This window comes from Rattus norvegicus, chromosome 14 (assembly GCF_036323735.1).
Source record: "Rattus norvegicus strain BN/NHsdMcwi chromosome 14, GRCr8, whole genome shotgun sequence".
Classification (NCBI taxonomy): Eukaryota; Metazoa; Chordata; class Mammalia; order Rodentia; family Muridae; genus Rattus; species Rattus norvegicus.
In genome coordinates this window covers 107,423,954-107,439,388 of record NC_086032.1, presented here as the reverse complement: position 1 = coordinate 107,439,388, position 15,435 = coordinate 107,423,954, and the positions used below count along the sequence as shown (strand labels likewise).

The following is a 15,435-nucleotide window of genomic DNA, read 5'->3' as shown; positions in this document are numbered from 1 at the left end:
TTAAGTTATAGTATTAACACAATAAAATATTTTTTAACTAATTAATTTTATTTATATGAGTACATTGTAGCTACTTCAGACACACCAGAAGAGGTCATCAGATCTCACTAGATGGTTGTTAAGTCACCATGAAGTTGCTGGGAATTGAACCTCTGGAAGAGGTTCAGTGCTCTTGACTGCTGAGCCATCTCTCTAGCCCTTATTCTTATTTCTTATCTTTATAATTAATTACTCTGTGAGTATAAACAGGAAAGACTTGCTTATTTTAACAGCACATTTTAGGAGATGTAGCCAAGCTCTTCTTTGAATGTTCTTTTTATAATATTTTACCTTACTAGCACAATGATGGTTATCTGTATATCTGCATGTACACTATTGTAGTCTGCAATAACTTTTATAAACATAAAGTTAAAATATCTTTCAAACTAAAAGACTGTTGGAAATTATCTTTTAAAAGAGAACTCTAAATCAATAATCTGTTTAAGGCACTTAAGCACTCACTGCTGCTCTTCTTTGTCCCCAGGGTTTGGCCATCTTCTAAAGAGTTTGACCCTACTGAAGAGCTGTCTTGACTGTCTTGATGGGGCAGCTGAAGAAATCCTTCACTGGAGTCTGAGCGGGTGGGTGTTAGTGTTAGAGATTTCTGACGTTCCCGGTTAATATCTTTCTTGGACTTTATCAACTTTCTCATTTTTAGAGTAATCCAGTTGCCTCTCCTAATAGAATTAAAAGAATTCTTAGTCTAAAGTTCCACAATAATCCTCATAAAATTATAAGCCTTAATGATACTACAAATAATGTTTTCTTTAAAACATCCTTAAAATTCGGTTAGTGGTACCTTCTAGGAGGAGATGGGTCATAAAATTTGTATTGATCCATAATTTTTTCTTCTAATTTCTCTTTCTGTCGTCTCAATTCATTTAATTTATCACTATAAAAATGGAAATTACATTTTAGAATATGCATAATATTTTATCCAATGACTTTATGACTATTACCTTACTTCTTCCCAGAACATAAACACAGAAACCATTATTGATAAATGAGACCTAATTAAGAAGTAACAATGAGCTTCTTCCATATTTCTCCTTTAAATGTACTTAAAATAAATGAAGCAGAACTTATAAGTTTCAATTCTTCAATAGGATTTATTTGAAATCTTCTACAGTATAATTTCATCATGTTATTCTTTTCAACATTTTTTATTAAATAGATATTATACAAACACTATTTCTCTAACTTTTAGTATCTCAAACATTTTTATAATGAATTATACTTTATTAAACATAAACAAAAACTTGCATATTTATTTTTCTAACAATTACAGATACAGTAAATAATCTTGAAACCACATCTACATGCAGATAGATTTCTTTCCCTTTAGGTTGAATTACTCAAGCTTAATGTTTGAACAGCAATGGCCCTCATAAACTCATGTATTTGAATGATTAGCCCACAGAGAGTGGCTCAATTAGCAGGTGTGGTTTTGCTGGAGTAGGTGTGGCCTTGTTAGAGGAAGTGTGTTACTGTGGGGGCAGGCTTTTTCACATGCTAAAGCTGCGCCCAGTGTGGTTCAAAGTCTTCTTCTGCTGCTTGCATATCAAGATGTGGAGCTCTCAGCTTCTTTGGCACCATGTCTACCTGTAAGCCACCATGATCCCTGCCATGATGATAATGGACTAAACCTCTGAAATTGTAAGCCAGCCCTAATTAAATGTTTTCTTTTATAAGAGTTGCTGTGGTCAAGACCATAAACTGACCCTGGACTCTGACCTCATAGGTAGCAATGAATATTCTAGTAAGAACACCAGTGGAAGGGGAAGCCCCTGGTCCTGCTAAGACTGAACCCCCAGTGAACTAGACTGTTGGGGGGAGGGCGGTAATGGGGGGAGGATGGGGAGGGGAACACCCATATAGAAGGGGAGTAGGAGGGGCTAGGGGAATGTTAGCCCCAAACCGGGAAAGGGAATAACAATCGAAATGTAAATAAGAAATACTCAAGTTAATAAAGAAAAAAAAAAAGAGTTGCTGTGGTCATGGTATCTCTTTATAGCAATAAAACCCTAATTAAGACACTTAACTTACATAAAGATTTAGTTCTGACATCCTTCCCTCAATGGATGAATACATTCTATTATGCACTTTCTATATTTATTTCATAATCTTAGTAGTATTTATTACATACAGAAACATCATAGATTACAGAACAAGGCTTTTAAAAAAGCATTCAATGCCAAAAATACTATTTACACAACAACTAATTATGACCACTTATAATGAGGAAGGCATGGAGTTTTTATAACAATGAATAGTTAGGTTGCTTTGCTTGTAATATAATAGTAGGTAAGAGGACATACACACACAAGTGACTATTACATAACCAAATAATAACAACCAAATGAAGTACTATGGAAATATAGCAGGCACCTATAAAAGGGAAATTATTTCTATCTTAAACATCCAATAATAAATCTTCTTGAAGACAAAGGCTATATTAAACTAGGTGTGACAATTCTTGCCTATAATCATAGCACTCAGGAAGTAGAGATAAGAGGATTACTCAGAAATTGGAAGCCAGGCTGATGTACATAATGAGTTTCAGGTCAGCGAAGGTTATACAATACCCTTGTCTTAAAAACAAGTAGTGGGGGATAGCGGGGAGAAGAAAAAAAGGGCTATATTATAGGGTTGATGAAATGGGTCAGTAGGTAAAAGCAAAGGTTCTTTCTGCCTAGCCTTAACTCTGTCAATTAACCTCAAGTTTGATTCCTGGAACCCACATGGTGGAAGGAGAAAAACAACGCGCCCACGTTGTCTTCTGAGTTCCAAATACAAGCGATAGTGAGTGCATGTCCATAGACACTAGACACAAACATAAAAATACAAGCGATAGTGAGTGCATGTCCATAGACACAAAACACAAACATAAAAAATGTGAAAATTAAACATTTAAATAGGATGAAACAGAAGATGAGAAGTCTAAAGTCTGGATACAGGCAAACAGGAGCAGGAAGGGAGCATCGGGTTAATATTTTCCTTAGGAGGAAATAAGATGCTTTAATTTCTATTACGAAGTGATATTATGGGCCAAGCATGACATTCTAGTCAACTCCGCCACTCAGGATATAGAGGCAGTAGATCTCTGTGAGTTTAAGGCCAGCTAGGGTTACACAGTGAGATCCTGTTTCAAACCAAACAACAACAACAACAACAACAACAACAACAACAACAACAACAACAACAACAACAACAGCAGCAGCAGCACAGTAAAACCCAAAACAGAACAGAATCAACCAAACAAAACCATGAAGTGAGAGGAAATCTTCAGAGAATAGAATAGGATATATACTATAACTGGTGATGCAAAGGAGCAAATTTACAAATGGGCAAAAGGGACCTGATTCCCTCACGAATCAGCATGTTCCTGAGGGTCTCACATGGTGTTGTGAAAGTATGTTTTATGACTGGTAATAGAATCTTGAGAATGTTTAGGTCCAAAAGACTGTTCCCTGATCACCCTGAGATCTACTACTTATATAAGAAAAAAATTGCTGTTTCTCAATAGTTTGAGAATAACAGATTCTGTCTGATTGTTTAGAGCTCCAAATTCACTACCTGGCTTATTACTATAAGACTCAGTGTGTTCTCCCTCACAAATGGAAATACTAGTTGTACACAGTCCACTATAGCACCAGAAATTTGTCTTGTGCACTCATGCAGCAAGATAATTTTAAATAAGAAAATACATACTGAAATGTAAAAACACCAAGAAAAACAAGCATAGATTTTTTTCTGCCACTAGGTATAGCAGTAATATTAATGCATATTACTTTAGAATACAAAATTATTTGGTACCTACATGTATTGTCTTTGTTCAACATGAAAGAGATCCTTGCTTTCCATATTTTGTTCCAGCAGTGTTCTGTTTTGTAGCATCAGTGTCTGTATCTGATCGAGTAGATGTCGATTTTCTTCCTCTAAATTTCCTTTAAGTTGGCTGAGCAACTGTTTAGATAAAAAATTTATTTCTGAAGAAAGATTTCCATTTTACACAAATCAAGTAAGACATCTAAAACATGATTTATACTTATATACAACATACTGTATTTAAGGAAGACTTCCTTGGTCAGAACACTAAATGAGTATTTTAGCGATAATGACACTATGCTAAATTACTTGTTATAAACATGTATCTTTTTTTATAAAGGTTTTTTGTTCTTTTTTAAAAGAATTTATTTCATGTATGAGTACGCTGTTGCTGTCTTCAGATACATCAGAAGAGGGCGCCAGATCCCATTACAGATGCCTGTGAGCCACCGTGTGGTTGCTGGGAATTGAACCCAGGACCTCTGGAAGAGCAGTCAGTGCTCTTAAGCATTGAGCCATCTCTCCAGCCCTATAAACATGTATCTTAATTCTTACGAATATTGGGTCAAATATATACAGTTCCAAATCAGTGTTTTCTATCTTCAAATCTGTTCAAAAGCTACATTCAAATCTTATCTTCTATATAAATGGCTAAGAAATAAATGCTTAACAGGTTAGTTAAAGCTCAAGTCAATACAATGCGGAGAGCCCTGATCCTACCAATATTGCTCCAAGGATTAATTAACTTAGGTAAAGAACCTAGTTCTAACACTAGAACCATCCTCCTTCCAAGCAATGTTTTCAAGTAAGCTTAAAAGTCTGTGAATAGTTTGGATTGGCTTGATCAAAGACAGTAAAATAATTTAATCAATGATTGGTACTGTGGTGATTTAAATAAAAATGGCCCCAATAGGCCCATAGGGAGTAGCATTATTAGGAAGTCTGACATTGTTCAAGGAAGTAGGTCACAGAGGTAGGTCTCAGAAGCTGCTCAGCCAATGTTGATACCACTTCCTGCTGCCTGTACATCCAAATGTAGAACTCTCAGCTACCTCTCCAGCACCATGCCACTCCCATTAAATGCTGCTGTCATACTGTCTTTTTACAGCAACAAAACTAACCAAGACAGGTACTAACAGTTACTTTCAGCTTTTTGTTAAAAGTCAGCAAAAATTGGAAACATACCAATTTGATTTGATATGCCAAAGTGTACAAAACTCAAAGGAATTATTGTTAAAAGCTATCTTTTCTTTTAGGGTAGATTTATGAGCCTCCAGATCAGGATTCAACAGATCTAGAATGAAGCCTAGAGATCTGTATTAGAAGGAACAATAACAAACAAGTTTTTGTTACAAACAAACAAACAAACAAGTAGTTACATAATAACTACTATGCCTCCTACCTACAGGGGAAAAGTAAATATTTAAAATGTTCTCAAATGGTACCAGGAAGAATGCTACTTATGAATATACATAAACATGTAGTTACAACAACTGTCAATATTATATCATGTTTTGTCCATTTACAATTATAAAATTAAAATACGGTAAACTTGTCAAAAAAAAAGAGTGCATTTATTTTTTTTTCTATCTGAAATTTTGCTTTTTTTTCCCCCTTTTAAAATTTTTTTTTATTTTTCTTGGATACTTATATTTCTCTATGTACTTATATTTCAAATGTTATTCCCTTCCCTCCCCTCTCCCATACCCTCTCTCCTTTCTTCTATGAGAATGCTTCCACTCCCACCCACCCACTCCAACCTCAATATCCTGTCATTACCCTATACTGGGGAAACAAGCCTTCACAGGACCAAGGGCTTTTCCTCCCATTGATGCTGGACAATGTCATCCTCTGTTACCTATGTGGCTGGAGACATGCGTCCCCTCCATGTGTACTCAATGGTTGGTGGTTTAGTCCCTGGGAGCTCTGGTGGGGTCTAGTTGGTTGATATTGTTGTTCTTCCTCTGGTATTGTAAACCCCCTTAAGCTCCTTTAGTCCATTCTCTAACTCTTTCATTGGGGTCCCTCTTGTTCAGTTCAATGGTTAGCTGCAAGTACCCTTATCTGTATCAGTAGGGCTCTGGCAGAGTCTCTCAGGAGACACCCATATCTGGCTCCTGTCAGCAAGCGCTTCTTGGCATCAGCGATTGTGACTGTGTTTGGTGGCTGCATGTGGGATGAATCCCCAGGTGGGGCAGTCTCTAAACATCTAAGCTTCAAATGCAAGGGCCCCACATTCATAAAAGAAACCTTACTAAAGCTCAAAGCACACATTGCATCTCACACAATAATAGCTGGTGACTTCAACACCCCACTCTCATCAATGGACAGATCATGGAAATAGAAACTAAACAGAGACACAGTGAGACTAACAGAAGTTATGAACCAAAGGGATTTAACAGACATTTATAAAACATTTCATCCTAAAACAAAAGAATATACCTTCTTCTCAGCAACTCATGGTTGCTTCTCAAAAATTGACCATATAATTGTTCACAAAACAGGCCTCCTTAAAGGCTTTGTTTTTAAGACAGGGACTCAGGTAGCCCCAGGCCCAGCACTGTGTGTGTTTTCACTCTGTACTTGGATCTGCTAGAAAATGGGAAGTTACAGAAAACAAAGAAGAGAGAGTGCAGAAGACCATAAACGAAACTGCCCTACAAGTCTCTTCCAACTAAAGATTCAGAAGTGAACCCTTGGGCTTCATTTTTCATGGTATATCAGCACCTTCTCAGCCTAACCACACACTTTTGAACAACAACAACAACAAAAAAAAAACCCAGTTACTACCAGTTATGACAAAAAATACATAGTCAGAAAAGAGAAAAAAATTAAGTATATACATAATTCAGTCAACTATCACAGGTAATGTGTTTAGGTAACCCGTGCCCATACCAAGAAACAGAGCATTAACTGTACTTCATAAACACTTTTGCCCTGCCTCTAGTTACCATTCTTAGGTTACTTCTCAATCCTATCCTTTTATATCTCTACCCTCTCCAAATTTTATATATTTCACACCTAACCAAGTACTAGTATTTGATTCAAATTCCGACAATCGGCCGGCATCCTCTCTAATCTTTGCTGAGTAGCCTTCCAGATCATGTGTTATCTTACCAAACTCACTTCAGCTGTCTCATTTCTTAGAACTCCTAGTTCAATTTCTCACCAGTCCTGAGAAATTGGTCTATTTATCTAAACCAGTATTTCAACTTCAGGTTCTCTGAAGGTTCATTTTTGATGACTCTCAGAGACCCGGATTTTGTATATCCAAATCAAGTCAGTCTTCCTAGTAGAAATGCTACTTGTTTGCAGTGTATCCTGTGTTCTCTCAGAGCTACCAGTAAACAATCCCTCATAACCACTGCCCACCCTGGATCAAAAGGAAAAAGAAGTAAACATGTGAAACTTTTCAAATGGTGTAGAAAATCAGGAAGAATGGCTATTTATTCTGTATGTATGTGTGTGTACACACACACATCTTCAAGCAGCAACTATCAACATTGTACATGTTTGCTAAATTAATATTATGTGGCAGATTTGTAGAAAAATGGGGGCTGGAAAGATGGCTCAAGAGATCAACAGAGTCCAGGTTTGATTTCTAAAACCCAACTGGTCCTTCACAACTATCTGTAACTTCAGTACCAGGCAATTTCATGTCTTCTGGACTCTGTAGGCACCACATATATAAGGCAAAGCTCCCACACACCTAAAATAATAAATAAAAACTGCACTTGATTCTCTTTTCTTTCTCCACCCTCTTGTAATGAATGACCTTTCTGCTCCAAATCAAGTCAGTGTGAAAGAGGAAGGAGAAGAGAACAGCAAAACAGAGAAACTACAAGGTAAAGAATGCTCCCACAGCCAACTACTACACAAGGGCAAGATTTCTCTTTAATAAAGCTACCTTGATTTTCTATATGCAATTCTTTGAGTTCTAGAGTCCTAAAATACGTTTTTTTTCCATTTTTACCCAAATGTTTTGCTGTTTCTTAAGGACTTATTTGGTATCATGTTCCTTACTCTATCTTTCCAGAAGAATCATATATATATATATATATATGTTTAGACTTTTACAAATCATAGCTAGAATGAATGCCTTGAACCTTCTGAGCTCTGTTGGGTATTTCAGTGTATATGCTTACAAACTAATGTTCCCTCCTACTCATTTATAATTTCATGCTGCAAGTTCGAAGACAGTTTTAAATAAACAAAACACATCTGGACATATAAGTTTAAATGACTAATGACAAAGAATGAAATAAATATAGTTTTTCTTAATTACTAGCGATTTTCAATTGTATGTTACCAATTCTTTCACGTACACCAGTGATTCTCTCACCCAGGCTGCCGCTGTGCTATGAACCCTTACTTTTAGGCATGTCTTCATCTAAAGGGAGAAACAATGATTACGTCTGTTGGCACTCACCTCACACTGGTTATTGAGCTTGGTAGATGTGATATCCAGCTGCTGATACTGCTCCTTTAGCTTTGAAAATTCAGCTTCTAATCTTGTTTGTTCCAATTTAGAATTATTTAGAACACTTTTCAAATTTTTATGGTCCGTTTGTAAAATTTCAGTCTCTTTTAAAAGCTGACTGTATGTATGATTTAACCTACAATTAGAAATCATTAAGAAGTATTTCAATAGTTTTCACAATGTGAAAATTCTGTTAATATCATTCAGACATATTTAGAGAATATAAAATTATTTTGCTGGTCTCTAATAATCAGTTTTTCTACAAAAATTATATTTAATTAAAAGGAAAAAGAAAAAACAACCAATTAAATTATGATTTCATGGTGTGGTGGTCTGAATAGGCTTGGTCCAGGGAATGGCACTATTGGGAGTAGGTGTGTCACTGTGGGAGTGGGCTTTGAGACTCTCTTCCTAGATGGCAGGAAGGCAGTCTGCTCCTAGCTTCCTTTTGATGAACATGTAGAACTCTGAGTTCCTTCTCCAGCTGCCATGCTCCTGCCTTGATAATGGACTGAACCTTCGAAACTATAAGCCAGCCTCAATTAAATGCTGTCCTTATAAGAGCTGCTTTGGTCATGGTGTCTGTTCATAGCAATGGAAACCCTAACAGACACATGGAAATTTCAGATTCTAAATTAAATATAAATAAAGATCAGATTAAGTGAATCAATCAACCCAGTATTAAGTACTATACCGATACCTGGCTAAAATTTGAGAAACATGGCTATCAGACAAATTATACATATGCAGCTTTTGCAGTTGTTGTAAATTATTTATGAAACCCCCACTTACTACTTGGTAAAAATCAAACTATAGCTATTTCTCTTTCTTCTCACACTTTACTTTCAAAACAAGGCTTAACTGATCTTCAAGGACAGAGTTTGAGACATTTTTTTTTTAAACCAGAGAGAAAATAGGACATCATAGGTCACATGCACTCCTTTCCCTCTACCCCACTAAATTCAAAATATTAACTTTTTAAAATTTAGGAGCTGTCATGCCACAGGTAGTTGGCTAGATCTGGCCCATTAAACTGAATGTAATCTGCCAAGTTTATCTTATACTACAAAAGAAACACAGTAAACACAGCAAACTCTTGTCTAGGTGGTCTTTGTTATAATATCTAATATAGTTTATTCAATTCATTCCTCAAAGAATTCAACTCAACTTACAACAATTCTAAACAATCAAATCTTTTTTTTTTTAAATCAAGAAAAATGAAATGTTGGGGATTTAGCTCAGTGGTAGAGTGCTTGCCTAGCAAACGCAAGGCCCTGGGTTCAGTCCCCAGCTCCAGAAAAAAAAAAAAAAGTGAAAAACTGGAAAATGCCTCACATTATCTGGCAAATGTACTTCCAATAGGTAGAAGAAATCCAGGGACAAAAGCATCATCACTCATACAAGTAACTTCTATGTTAACATCTATGCCAGTAAAAAAAATGTCTCATTCATTACTTCACAAGGAATGGCTATCAGAGAGAGACAGTGCATAGAGTCGTCTAACTTATCACAAATGCTAAAATGAGTTAGTGAAATGGCTGTCAGTAAAGTGAGCCAATCAATAACCTGGTTTTAACTTGAGAACTCTTGCTTCGTTAACTTAGGTATAAGAGTATTAAAGTATGATTTTCAGTCAACCTTGGCCCTCCACATATACTCCTACATAAGCATCTTGCTCATGCAAACATGCACATACAACATGCACATCATACTGTGCGCATGTGCATACACACACACACACACACACACACACACACACACACACACAAGCAATGGAAAAAATGATGAAGATCAGGATAAGACATTTGAGGTCAACATCTTACTTCCATGCTCACACACATTCGCACACAAACACCTATATCTCCACATATTCACTCAACCCAAAAGCCAGCTAAAAAACAAGTGTTAAAATAAGTTCTCTATTTTTAAAAAATTTGTCCTTTAAAACAAGAGTGCCAAATTAATGCAGTGAACAGAAGAGGCAAAGACAACATAGTCTAAGAAAGAAACTTTGTGATTAGAGAAAATTTAATTATCTGTGATTAAACAGACAATTTAGAATGACTGGTTTTCAGATAAGACCATATGTACATGTGTGCACATATGTGTAAACAGCTCTTGCTTTCGACTGTAGTAAGCTTAATTACTAAAGCTTTTCTTATCATAGAAAATAGACATTGACAAATAAATGCTGACCAGAGACAGAGAGAACACTGTACTTGAGATCGCTTACTCCCAGCCTGGGACATTATTATGGTCAGACTCATTGGCCAAGTTGTTCTGCAGGCTCCATAGAAATGTACAATTTGATGCCTGGGAAGCCCAAATGAAGTCCATGAATTATTCCAGCTATTTTTAAAATTTCAGCAATGGTCAGCTACTAGATGAGACCTTTATAGCAAATATCTTCTCCAAAGTTTGGTATGTAATAAAATAACCCTTCTTTTCTGTTCTACAACTTGACACAATATAGTCTTCAAGTGCTTGTACTATCCATGCAGCATCCTCTTTATAAACCATAGTCTATTTAGCATTGGATTGTGCTTACTGAATTCAACATCTTCAGAACAGAATATTTAGTTAAATAACTTTAGAAAACTAAATTCAGAACTGCAGAGTAGCAACAGGAAGATGGCTCTAGTGATTTAGGGCCTTTTAGAAAAGAAAAGGGCGTGATAGTTAAGAAGTTGACTTGTGGGTTGGGGATTTAGCTCAGTGGTAGAGCGCTTGCCTAGGAAGCGCAAGGCCCTGGGTTCGGTCCCCAGCTCCGAAAAAAAAAAAAGAACCAAAAAAAAAAAAAAAAGAAGTTGACTTGTGTACACATGCACCTGTACACATGAACATGCATAGAAACACGTACACTGGGCTGGAAAGATGGCCCAGTCAATGAAACGTCTGCTTCTAAAAAACAAAACAGCCTAAGAGTGATTCCCTGTTAAGTCTAAAGTGTGGATGCTCTCACACACAGACACACTTCTCTCTTCTTCCCTCTAGAGATAAGGGATGAAAAGTAAAATACATGAATGAATAAGCATCATTACCTATCATTGTCTCCACAAAGCTTCTTGTACTCTGCGGCTACCATTTCATGGTTTTTGCTTTCAAGCAGCATTTTTTCCTGTTCCACTTTGATCATTTTTTCCAAATCTTCCAATTGTCCTTTCTGTTTTAATAACTGATTGTAACTGGGAGGGGGAAGGAGTTAGGTATTTGGTTTATAATAGTTCTAACAAATAAAATGTTTTAGAAAAGTAAGAAATGAGTAATTTCTTAACAAACATCACATGTAAATTTAATGAATTCCTTCAATAAATTATCTCTTAGATGGGTCTAATATAGAACATTTATTATTCTATCCAAACAATTTGTTTTAAATTAACACAGTAAGATAAAAGTTACCGGTCTTCAAGGTCTTTATGTTCCACCTCAAGATTTTTGTGAGCAGACTTTAGGGTGCCATGTTTAGAGATCAGAGACTCATACTCTGAAGCTTGCCGTTCATGAAGAAGTTCCAGCTTCTCATGATCTTTTATCAGAGCATCATAAAGAGACTTCAAATCTTCTCGTTCTTTCATTATAGATTCATTTTCATTTTCTAAGGAAGACTGCTGGATTAGAAGCTGTGCATTCTGGTTCATAAGCGAAGTACTTTGTGAATTAAGGGTAGAATTTTCAACCTGTAAGAATGTGTCTATTATTAACAGGCTTAGGAAAAGGTTGCCAGAGACGGTGGTGCATGCCTTTGATCCCAGCATTTAAAAAGAGGCAGGCATATCTCTAGGAATTCAAATTACTAAGTGAGCACGTGAGAGTGAGAGCAAGAGAGAGTTCATGTCTGTGGTGGAGGAGTGTGCAAGCAGAGGACGACTTGCCAGGCTCACTTCCATTCTTGTAAGGTACTGACTGCCAGGACTCAATTCCAGTCACCAAGCCCAGCAGCAAGCATCCTGGACTGCTGGTTGGCTTCTTGCTACCCCTAATTTTTTTTGTTTAAAAAACAACCAACCAACCAAACAAACAAACAAATAACCCAGGGTCTCTTGTCTCTTCCTAGCCTAGAACTTCAACGAGGCAACACTGGCTAGTAAGTGAGCTGCAGGGATTCACCTGTCTGTGCTCCTCAGGGTTGGAGTCATAGGCTTCTGCCACCATGACTGGTTTCTTTCTTTTTTTTTTTTTTTTTTTTGGTTCTTGTTTTTTCGGAGCTGGGGATCGAACCCAGGGCCTTGCGCTTCCTAGGCAAGCGCTCTACCACTGAGCTAAATCCCCAACCCCGACTGGTTTCTTTTGTGACCAGACTGAACTCAGGTCCTTCTTCTTGGTATTGACTGAGCTAGTTATATCCCCAATCCACGTGTTGCTCTTTTTTTTTTTTTTAAAGATTTATTCATTTATTATATATAAGTACACTGTAGATGTTTTCAGATACACCAGAAGAGGGCATCAGATCTCTTTACAGATGGTTATGAGCCACCATGTGGTTGCTGGGAATTGAACTCAGGACCTCTGGAAGAGTAGTCGGGTGCTCTTAACCGCTGAGCCATCTCTCCAGCCTCGTGTTGCTCTTTTTTAACCAAAAGTTATAATGCTAACTTGAATAAGCTCTAATTAAATCACTGTAGATATATTCATAATTATATAATTGGATTTTAGCTTCCCAAAGAATTGTTACCTGTTTAACTATTTTATACCTGAAAAACTATTTTTGGAAGATCTCTCTGGAGTCTAAATTAGAATTTACTTTGCCACTTGGGAAAAAAAATAAAAACCTTAAAAGGAGGAATCAGTTTCTTCTCTTCCTTCCACCTGGATTGTTCTGTATGAACTGGCACTGGCATTGCTAAGTTGAAGACGATGCTTTGGATGGCATCAAATGATGTCAGCAAACTCTAAAGGCAACATTTCTATGTTGTATGCATTTCTTTCTCTTTTTTAAAATTTTAGTTTTTACATCCTACTCACTGCCCACCTCCTGGTCACCCTTTTCCATTATCCTGTCCACCCAATCCTCCTTCCCCTTCTCTGAGTGGGTACTCCCCACCTCCAAGTATACCCCTACCCTGGCACTTCAAGTCTCTGCAAGGCTAGGTGCTTCCTCTGCCACTGAGGCCAGACAAGGCAGCCAGGCTGGGGGAACATATCCCACGTACAGGCAACAGCTTTTGGGACAGGCCTGCTCTAGTTGTTCGACCAAGTGCATGCATTTCAATAATTAAACTCCTAAGAATGTTTTAAGAATGACATATAAAATTTTGTGTCATGGTTATACTCTAAAACAAGGGGTTTGTATCCAACTAATTAGGTATCAACTTGTTGAAAAGATAAAAAGATTCAAAGCTAAGTAGATCATCTTCACTTCTAGTGAATTTAACAATTTATATAGGCTTTGATATTTAAAAAATGTGTTCACATTAAGAGTGTGACATAGGAGAAAATGAAAATATTTCAATTATTAAATTCTGGGGAACTAAGGACCAGTGTTTACATGTCTAGCCTCCCTTACTATGACAGTATATAATTAAAAGTATATAATTAAAGTGTTTGGTACAACCTGAAGTTTGGCATTCTGTGTCTGAAGAGTGGTATTCTGCTCCTGTAATGACACTGTCTGCCTCTGCAGTGCAAGAATCTGAGCCTGCAAATTATTATTTTGTGTCTCAAGTTGCTTCAGTTGAGTTTTCAGCGCCTGCTTCTCTGCTTGCAGCGTAGCATTCTTAAAACAAGAAAGAGATACCACACTTATTAAAAATAATTGTTAAATATTTTCTTTAACAGATAATGGTGTTTAATAAAATGATCTTAATCTTAAAAAAGAAAATCTTACCCCCTCAATCAAAAGTTGAAAATATTTAATCCATAAAAAAGACTACAATACTGCTATAACCTTAAAATACTATGTGTCTGTGTTCTGTCTGCTTTAGAACATCCTGAAATAAAATACTTTCTTCTAGTGCTGAAGGTACAGGTTAGTGGTAAAATGCTTTTCGAGGTTGTAGCAATTAAAAAGGTGTACTTTTTCAATGTACACATAGGTGAGTGGTGATTCTGGATACGGGAGAAAAAATATGTATTTTCAAAACAACATTTGAAAGAGAAGCAAAATAACACAAATAATTTAGTCCATAAGAGATCTAACGGATATTACATTTTTGTTTGTTTTTTGCCTTTGTTTTTCAAAGTATAAAACTAAGACTCTACTTCAACTATGAAGACTTGAAGTTTATCTATAAATTTTATCATTTTCAATTTTCCAGTATATACAGCTATATTTTCATCTTATAGTTAAATGGGTGAATTACTACATTAGTTAAGGGCATAATTTTTACACATTCAAGATTAACTACTTATACATTAAGTTTCATCTAAATTAGTATTAAGTTTGTACTAAAAAGCATAGGTAAATAACAGAAATAAAACTTCATTAAAAAAAACTCTAATTAGGCTACTTTGTATATAGTATTGACTGACTAGAAAAACGATACAAATGAATCACAATAATTTGTTGTATCTTTAATAGGAGACAAAGATATCTTTATTTTTATATTAAACAAACAACACAACAATGTATAAAGCAGAGGTTGCGATTTGACCCCATAAAAAAAAAATCAAAACCGAGGAAGCAAGTTGTAAAAACAGCCCAAATATCAGCAATTGGGAGACACAAGAGGAGGAAGTTTCAAGTCAGTCTGAGCTACAAGCGGAGAACTTGTCTCAAACAACAAAAATAGCAACTAGTAAACACACAGAGAAGCTAAGATAGATAATTATTCTGTACTCTTTAAAATTCATATGTTGAAAGGGTGAAAAACCATGGAATACTGCCTTGTTCAAACACATATACAGATGCTGTTTTGATACAGGGTATCATATAGTCCAGACTGGTCTTGAACTTACCATGTACATAGTCAAGCCATTCAGATACACTGTAATGGTTAAAACTGAATGTCAAGTTGACAGGATCGACAGTGTAGAAGATAAAACACTGGGCATATCTATGAGGGAATTCTAGACTGGGTTAGCTGATGTGTGTAGCACATGGCATGGATTGGCTGGTGTACAAAACTGAATAAGGATGAGAAGGGGTGCTG

At 36.3% G+C, this 15,435-nt stretch overlaps 1 protein-coding gene across 13 annotated transcripts in view; it reads right to left on the bottom strand.

The window, feature by feature from the left end:
* Window positions 1-15,435, bottom strand: part of Ccdc88a (coiled coil domain containing 88A) — a 151,451-nt gene that overhangs the window by 16,716 nt on the left and 119,300 nt on the right. For all 13 annotated transcript variants that reach the window (XR_010057373.1, XR_010057374.1, XR_010057375.1 and 10 more), the window contains exons 19-25: window positions 13,899-14,060; window positions 11,747-12,024; window positions 11,389-11,532; window positions 8,297-8,483; window positions 3,860-4,005; window positions 839-931; window positions 502-716 (exon numbers count right to left, since the gene is read on the bottom strand). Coding sequence is in view for 6 of the 13 variants with exons in the window: in XM_008770470.4 (XP_008768692.2) it covers window positions 502-716; window positions 839-931; window positions 3,860-4,005; window positions 8,297-8,483; window positions 11,389-11,532; window positions 11,747-12,024; window positions 13,899-14,060 (1,225 nt within the window). In the remaining 7 variants the exon portion in view is untranslated. The remainder of the gene's footprint in view (window positions 1-501; window positions 717-838; window positions 932-3,859; window positions 4,006-8,296; window positions 8,484-11,388; window positions 11,533-11,746; window positions 12,025-13,898; window positions 14,061-15,435) is intronic.